This window comes from Notothenia coriiceps, unplaced genomic scaffold (assembly GCF_000735185.1).
Source record: "Notothenia coriiceps isolate Sejong01 unplaced genomic scaffold, NC01 NC01_scaffold00013884, whole genome shotgun sequence".
In the NCBI taxonomy this organism is placed as follows: domain Eukaryota; kingdom Metazoa; phylum Chordata; class Actinopteri; order Perciformes; family Nototheniidae; genus Notothenia; species Notothenia coriiceps.
Genome location: NW_011346585.1, coordinates 5528 through 14659, shown reverse-complemented (window position 1 = coordinate 14659; position 9132 = coordinate 5528). Strand labels below are relative to the sequence as shown.

The window sequence follows — 9132 nt, the reverse complement described above, 5'->3', positions numbered from 1 at the left end:
CGTGTGAGAGCTGCCATCATCAATACATTTTCCACGTGTCAACAAAATACCAGAGATTCTTTTGAGCCCAAATCCTGGCTCATGTCTTAAGTAACATTTCTCTCAAGTGTTGCATAAATGGGTTTCCTCAGAAATGTATATTCTTCTTCTTTTCTTTTGCCTGATCTTACAACCCTGACGTTTATTTCACAAATGTTGAATGTAGCAACACCACAGCGACCAGTGCTCTGGTTATTCGTATACTTATTGACTTTAATTGAACAAGTGAGTGTCTCGACAACTGCATAAGTCTTGCTTAATTTGTCAAGTTTCGATGTTTTGTTTAAACTGTAAGAGTAAGATTTGTTTTACTTGACTAACTCTCAATCCCTTGATCTTAGTCTTTAACTTTCTTCACGCATAAGCAGCACTTTAGAACATGGTTTTACAAAATATGTTCTTAAATCTCTTGTAAATATTTCTTTCAGCACAAAAATGGCAAAAAAAGGACAGAATATTTTCTCAATTTCTTTCATTTCTTTCCCCTAGGGCAAGAAAAATGGTGCCCAGATGTTGACTCGGAGCAGCAACCAGGATCTTGATTTTCTACGTCAGTACGCCTCTCTCTTCTACCTCAACACAAACTGTAGCTGCACAGACGCACGTTGCTGTTATCACAAACTCCAACAGACACTCCACTTTATCACCGGGCTCCCAGACGCCGGTCATATAGTGACGGTCATACACTGATACCGGGCTACTTCCTGCTTTGCTATCTGGGGAGGAGCCACGTGAAGCAGCCATGTTTTATAGAGGTATGTGATGTCCAGGACCTCTGACGGAGCAGGTGTAGTGGCAGGAGCAGAAGCAGGAGAAGGAGAAGGAGAAAGAGAAGCATTGGAACGGGGGCGGAGCCACAGAGACGTTCCTCGGTTTGTGATTGGCTGTGGGGATGACGAGCAGGACATGGGTCAAATGGAGGCAGGCATGAAGAACGAGATGTTTCGAGAAGAGGATATGGAAGGCGATGACGACGAGTCGGTAGGTGTTAAAGAAATACTACGCCTACAAAATGAGCATTTGTTTAAAAAGAATCACCCCATGCTATCCGGAATCATCTTGAAAACAGAAATGAATATAAGATAATGAAGCTTAACAACAGCGAAACAGTAATAAAACATCTGTTAATGAACTCATACACAACTTGTGCTGTTTGATACTCAGTCTTAGTTATACACACATTAGCTCAATACCTCACAAACATGTATTTTCGCTAAGTAACTTTCTGAGAATGCTTTTTCACAAACTGTCTCCCGATAGTCACACTACTTATCTGTGTGAGTTCAAAGTAGAAAGACAGAGTGAGTTACTGATACACTTTGCCCATGAGATATGCCTCTCATTCAAGTTTACAGAAAGCTGGTGTAGAAGCTGTGTCTTTGCAAATAGACTAAGTAAAAATGTTGTTCCTTTTTGAAACGCTTTGATTGTGAAATATCAAAAGACTCCATGTTATTGTACCTAAAATCAGAGACCATGTGTTGCATTAAAATGACCTAATGTAACTGAAGTGTTCATGTGAAAAAATATGATTTAATGTTGGGAACAAGAAGCCAAAGTCTAGGTCATTTCTGGGCAGTAGGACATTTACAAGCCTGGGTATTATAAAGAGGAATGTTTTTATTAGGAACGGAAAATAAATGGAGACAAAAATATACAACGGCTGGCGTGAGAACAATGCAGAAGATAAACATCTGGTCTGTTGTGTAGTCCTTTAGCTATAAAAGGACTTGATGGCAGTGCTGTGTTAGCGGCTCGCTTACTTGTTATGATTTCTATGTCTCAGTGAGTATTTGTCTCTGTTTCACAATCTGATCGTCTTTATCCAGAGAGCGTTTTACAGGAAGCAGCTCAGCACGTCCATACTTTTCCTTTCAACTACATTACTGTGGCACATCAGCAAAAAGGCTCTTACTTACGTATTAGTGTAGCAATCAATCTACACAAAACTTTAAGTGTTTTCTGAAGAATAAGATTCTGTATGCATGCAATAATGTTTTAGTTTAGATGATGTTTTCTTTATCAACCTGCTGAATGTTTTTCCATTCAACAGTGCATAGATTATTTGGCGTTAAGCAAACTGAGTTATTGATGAGGTCGACGACATTTGATCATTAAAGCCCAATATTACAAATCTGAATTTTTTCACATTGTCTTTAATCCCCAAATGTACATGTAAAGCCCCTGACACACCAACCTGATTTTGGCCATCGATAGATGTCTTGCCGTCAATTAGCGTCCTGTCGCTCTACTCAGATTGGTGTGTCCCGCCCCGTCGTGTCTTTTCGGCCGTGCCGACACCTTCCGTTCCGCCGGCTGTCGGCTAAGGCTGCTCGATTATGGCAAAAACCATTATCTCGATTATTTGGGTCAATAATTGATATCACGATTATCCATTTACTCTGAAAACATCCATTTATTGAAAAGAAAATGTCAACAGTATGTTTTTAACAGTTGATTTCCCTGAACTTCAATTCAACTGAAAAGCCTATATATAAAAAAAAAAATAAAACCTATAAAAAACATAATAATAAAAAAATCGTTTTATTTCGATTATGTTGTTTTCATAATCGTTGCAAGCCAAAGTCGTAATTGCGATTAAAATACGATTAATTAAGCAGCCCTATTGTCGGCTAAAGGCCGTCGGCCAAAGAAATCACTCTGATTGGCTGTTCAGCTAGTGCAGGGGTTCCCAAAGTGGGGGTCGCGAGACCCCGAGTGGGTGTCGCGAGATGATTACAAAATAAAAATGAAAAAAATAAATAATAATAATAATAAAAAAAAATAGATTATTTTTTTTACTAGTTTACAAAGAACATTACAGCGAACACATCCTGTATAATTTCCCCGCAAGAGAGCTCCCCCTTTGACAATCCACTAGCGCACTGTTTGTGCGGAAAACCGGAAATTAATTCCTAGCACAACAACTCTGCATGAAAGCCCCATGAGCTTCTCGAATCTGTAGAGTGAAACGAAATGAGAACGCACACGCTATTTTTTGTCTGTTTTATCAAACCGCGTCTGTTCTTCTTCTCTCGTGTGTATCACGCAGTCTGTCTTCCGTTAGGTTGCCTCTTTGAATGACGAATACACACTACCGCCGCCTGGCTGGTAAGGAGAGTTATTGCCACTCCGCCATGCGCAGTTCGTACGTGCACTTGGCGCCGGCTGAATGTCTTTTGCGGTTGTGTTCAGGTGTGGCACATGGCCACACGTTAGAGATGAGGGGCAACACAACGGTCGTGTTTCCGTCGGGACGTGTTCTTTGGTGTCAGTTTGGTGTCAGTTTTGCTGTCAAGTTTGTGTCAGTTTGGTTGTCAGTGGGGTCAGGGCCTGTAAATGTTGAGGCTTTAGCTGGCCAATTTGTGTCTGCAGGTCAAATGACACCCTACGATCTAAGATGACTGTTGACGTTTAAAACCTTATCATGAAAGGCTATACATGAATACAAGAATTAAGCTGCCAAGCGCACTAATTCAAAAAAACCCTCTTTGACACTCACCAAGTATAACCAGTAGGGTCCAATACATTTTCAAAAATTCACTGGAATTCACATCCTGATGTTAGTTTGGTTGGAGTTTATTTGTTTTATAGTGTCGTGGGCCGAGTCCCCTTTTTCATCAACTGTCCAAACAACACGTAAATGGGACAGTCTTAGCCACATTGCTAATTTCCAGCCGTTGTCCCCGCCAGATGATAATGGACACCCTTAAAAATCTAAATACATCAAGTTATAAAAAAAGGATGGAAAGACCAAGTATTCTGTGCTCCTCTTGCTTTTTTTCATTAAACTTAAACTTGTGCGTTGCATTGTTCCATTTTTTCTGTCTTCCCTGTCAAGCCACCGGAGCGACAGATCGTGGTCGGCATCTGCGCCATGGTGAGGAAATCCAAATCAAAGCCGAATGACTCAGATCCTGGAGCGGCTTTGTAAGTTTGAACCTCCATCGACATGGTCATCCTTTCCAGAGGAGGTGATCCTGGAGGAAGCGGTGGAGAACTGGCCGCTCTGCGACTGGCTTCATCTCTTCCCTCCAAAGGTAAACATCCACCAACTTAATGTCAAAATCATCTGTTGCACGAGGGGAACATTAAAGGAGGTGGAGGGGAAATGTCAGGAGAGGTTTTGTGGCTTCGAGCGGGACGCTTAACTTAACAATCAGATTGTCACTACAAGATTTTATCTGCCAAAATAACTCAATGCTGATATTGTAAAATGTGCTTAAATAATAATCTTTATTTTAGTTTTTTCTGTTCAGTTTAGTAGCTATTAGGTCCAACAAAGAAAGACAAAGAGGAAGTGTGGTTTTTGGTTTGACTGAAGTTCCAAGGGCTTTTATTGTCATTCGTAGATACATAGCTACAGTGTAATATGGAAATGGAAATCTTAGGTCACAGGCACCAAAAACACTAAAATAAGTGCAAGTAAAAAAAAAATCTACAGGGTGTCCGCTGGGGTCTTTAAAAGTATTAAAAAGTTGATAATCAATTGAGCGAAAATGAAGGTTATTAAAAAGTATTAACGCATTTTTCCAAGGTATTACATTTTTGTAGCTTGTTCAATAAGTATTCAATTGTCCAAGAGAGGTTGCTATTTACGTCTGCCTGAATGTAATCATTGCGGTAGGTGTAGTGTGATTCTGTGTCGCTTTATTTATGGCATCCCGTTGGATTTGACGATCATTGAACAGGACATCTCACGCTCACTGTTGACTAGCGCGAAGTCCCGTTTACGCCGGTTGTTAAACCAAGACGTTATGGGGAAATGCAAGTTTGAGTCCAAATGGTTTGGAAGATAAGGAGGGAAGGACATCAATACTGTATATGTCAATTGTGAGTAGTGTGTTCGCCAAGGTAACCGTTACAAACTCCACAGTGGCGATTGACGGTCTAAAAAAGGTCTAAAAGGTTTTACACCTGACTTCAGATTTCCTTGTAATATACCCTGTACTAACAAAGCACTTATTACTATAAGGACTGGCTTATCTAAGCAGTTGTTAGCACTTGGAAATGTTTTGCTCTATTGAAACCTGATGTACTCGATATGATTCTGTTTTCTTCAAGTTTGTATCTTCTTGGTCGAAATGCACCTTGTTGTAAGTCCTTTGATAAAGCGTCAGTAAATGCAATGTAATGTAAAGTAAATATATATAAAAATAGAATGAGGAAGGCTTATTTGTTATCACGTTTTTTTTGTTTGTGTGCATTTCATAGGTGCCTCTGGACAAGCTGTGGAGTACGCCAAGCTCAGGAATCACTGCTCACTCAACGACCTCAACATGCAGTTTTCATTCCAGGATCAGGTAAAGAGGACTGAAGGGTATCACAGAGGAAGAAGCAATTTCAAAATTAATGGTGCTCATAACCACAAACAATGATGTACAACGAGGTCATTAAAGGTGGACCATATCCATGCTATTTTGAATAATTTAGTGTAGGCCATACTATATGGCATATTATACTTTTTATTTTTCAAAATTACCAAACCGATCATGAATTTTGCCATTCCTCATTCGCTCAATTGGAACACTGTCTTTGCATGGGCTGATTCTGTGAGAACGCACCATCTACAGGCCTGGCATATGTACTACAGCGTCTCCAGCGCTCTCCACGTCAATGTCCGTGGCTGCCTCCTCCGATTGGGAGTTGGGCCCAATAGCCGTAGCGCCACTTCTGTGACGTCATACGAAGTGTTAAAATCTGATCAGTTCTGTATCAGATCGGTTGCAGCCCTTTTAGAGATTTGGGTATGGAGGAATAGAGAGGGTTGTGTTTTCTGACCTTGGTTGAGGTTCCCTGGACACCGGGGACAACATATTCATGTAGAACAGGCGTACGAAAGTGGTGCTTTTGCATGATGGTTACCCTTTAAGTAGCTAAAATCTCGTTATGCTACTTGTTGAAGAACGATACTTGAATGGATGTTTCTCTGTATAAAATCAAACCAATATAACTGCACAAGGTTTTTTCACCCCCTTATGGTCACTTTCAAAATGCAGAAGCTGGACTCTTCTTCCACATCATTTGTTTGCACTTGCCGTTATTAATGGAGTTAAAACATGACTGTAATTGCCATCTTCCACACTTTCTACATAACTGTTTGGGCTGCCTAACCCAGCAAAACGCATACGTGCACTAGAACTGCATACATTGAATACTGATGTTCTTTTTGGAGTTATTGACTTTTATTGGATTTTCCATCAGGAGGGAAGTTTACAGGATACTAAAGAGAGGCTCGGACTGCCTCGGTTACGCTATTGAACAGGACCCGACATCCTGAGGTGAGAAAGTTATATACTTGTGTGCAAATAAGTTTGCAATGATTTGGATGGGAAACTAAAATAATCCCATGAATAAAATATATTAAATTGACTCCATCTTGTGAATACACAGAATACAGGACATCAGTTACGTTGAATATGCACATATTTTCAAGTTTATTTGAAACCAAAACAAGAAGTCGAGCTGTCAAAAAAACAAATCGATGGTAGCTGGATTGTCAATTATGTTTTTGCCTGTTTTTCCTCCTATAATGGTGAAAAATGCTGACAGTGATTTTTAAAGAAGAGTGTTTGAATTTAATATTTTATGCTGTTATCTCTAGTAGATTGTTAAATAAAATTAAATAAGTTTGTCAAAATCAATGGATGTCTTTGCATACATGTTATGTGGAAGGCCCTCCTGTAAGATCTACACCTATCAACTTTACTTTATGTATTTCCTTTCTTTGAACTATTCCAGGGTACTTTTTGATTACTGCTTACTATGTGTTTTAAAAGCCGAAGTTGTCCCCTGTGCAGAGTGCCCTGGGTGGAAGGGGAGGACCACGTATGAGAGTGAACGGGGAAGTGTTCCTACCTTCGTGCGAGAACCTGTGTGTGCCGAAGGACCAAGTGTACCTCTATACCCATCGTCTTGCTGGGGGGGCGGCAGCCAGAGGCTCTTCAGAAGGTAAGAGCTGGCAAATTACACAGGAGATATTATAGGTTCGGCAAAAAGATGGCTCTTGATCTAGATTTTTTGAAATACTGGACAGTTACGCTTACGTTCTTCACTGCTTTTGCAAGTGGTGATCAACGATCAGCGCACATGTGCAATGTCGGTGTTATTGTTATATAACTTTAGCGAGTTCCAATTGCTGCCCTGTAACATCCCTTGGTTTTTGCTCATACCGATCCTGATACCGCATTGATGATATATTGACAACTTTTAGCCCTCCGATACCGTATTTACTTTACGCCCGATCCCATTCCCTCTTGGTTATTGTTCAAGCGATATATAGAGAGATCAAGTAAAGTGTTCAGTTAGTTCACTTGAGGTTATTTTTTATTTAAATTTGATATTCGTATCCACATGGATATAGCTTTTTTCTCTTTGCTCGCATTGGATCCAAACTAAATAAAGCATGCTTTCACTACTCGTTAGCTTACTGCTAAATTAGACACTGCGCCCCTGCCCACTTCTGTTGCCAGATTGGAGAGAAATGCCTAAATGGTCATATGAAGATAAGCCCAAAGAAGTAATATCCATTGATGTTGTGGTAATGTTGAATAACACAAACTTCACCGCGCACTACAGTTCACTGGCACTTTTAACGCTTGACAGGTGGGTCGTTTTTGTTTTGTAACATTATTCACAAACTCATAATTAAATCACGACAAAACAACTATGAATAAAAAAGCAAATCCGATACACCATACGTTTTGGTTACTGTTCGCCGATTAGACTTCCTACTTTGAAAATTTCATCCTCTAGTTGAACGCGCTCCGATCCTACCGATCACGTGATCGACCAATCGCGGAAACTATTTACATAACCTAATTCTCACCCATACCTCACACTAATACTATACTATTTCTATTGCCTAAGACATCATGTTTCGGGTTGTTCAGTCCAATTACCTTATTAAAGTAAGTTTATCGGATTAAACATAGATACTAAGTCACTTTCATCAGGAAATTTAGCAACTCTGAAAGGCTTCCAGATGTACTCTGTAATTTGCAATAATAAGTCGTTTTGACTTAAAGCAGAGAAAATAAAACCTCATACTTGGAATCTAGATAATGAATTCGATGGATGTCAGGTCTTCTGGGCAGAACTTGACAATAACTTTTATTTGGTCCAGCAATATGAAATATAATTCAATAAAATACAAACCTATATGGCTATTTATCCTATAAAATTATAGTTAATGCGGAAAATTGAACGTTCCAAGTGAGTTGTCATATGAACAGCATTTTGTAATGTCAATTGCAATATGATTGATCTGAGTTATGGAACTAGAACAACTTGACTCTGCTTGTCTCTCAATACCCATTATGGCGCACTATATTTAGGCGCGAACACCAAACTGAAATTAACACACATTAAATCAAACAAAACCTATGAACCATTTTACACAAAACTGAACAATACAAACCCATAAATAAGCCAGACTTTAACTGGTCCTACACAAAAAAATACATGAACTCCTCATTGAAAAACTCTCGACTAACACTATCAGGCAATATATAACAAACACCAAACAATGATCTATCTAATCATCTTCCTAACCAACTAACACTGAAATACACTCACACAAGGTTCTTAATATAGTTGTAGCCGTCTACTCAACTATCCTATCTGATCATTACAAAGGAACTAAGCTACTAAAGCCATCCCCCAACTGACAAACCCAAGCAATGTAATAAAACCAAAAAAGTAAAACCCGATGCAGAATTCACACACACTAAGCCAAAGCTGTCATGTCCTACAGAATTCGTCACACACCCCATTCACACCACCACCCCAGCCACAACCTGACCCCACACTTAACAGCTCTCACAGCCTTCCCAGAAACAGGAGAACTGAATTCTGTCTATCGAGAGCGCTCTGTTATCTTTTGCTGTATTACTTCAATGGACTTTTACAATAAGGCTTAAAACACATCCTCAGGATAAACATGAATAAGCTAGTCTGTGAGGGGTTAAGACATCACATATGATCGGATGTATACTCAGTAAACACTGTATAAACAACACGAGCCCGCACAAACCGGGATAGGAACTATTGCAGTAGTAGAGCATACTCCAGTAATGTCGATATCGACACACT

At 39.7% G+C, this 9132-nt stretch overlaps 1 protein-coding gene across 1 annotated transcript; it reads left to right on the top strand.

Moving 5' to 3' along the window:
• Nucleotides 1-524: 524 nt before the first annotated feature.
• LOC104948169 (inositol hexakisphosphate and diphosphoinositol-pentakisphosphate kinase 2-like) lies at nt 525-3973 on the top strand. The gene is made up of 2 exons (XM_010774332.1): nt 525-1020; nt 3881-3973. The coding sequence occupies exons 1-2, from the start codon at nt 802-804 to the stop codon at nt 3971-3973; spliced, it is 312 nt and encodes a 103-aa protein (XP_010772634.1). The 5' UTR covers nt 525-801.
• The last annotated feature ends 5159 nt before the right edge of the window (nt 3974-9132 follow it).

Bases quoted from the DNA above. Each gene is read 5' to 3' on its own strand.
- LOC104948169 (XM_010774332.1), top strand. From the start codon at position 802: ATGTCCAGGACCTCTGACGGAGCAGGTGTAGTGGCAGGAGCAGAAGCA. The intron at 1,021-3,880 runs GTAGGTGTTAAA...TTCCCTGTCAAG, and splicing joins AAGGCGATGACGACGAGTCG to CCACCGGAGCGACAGATCGT.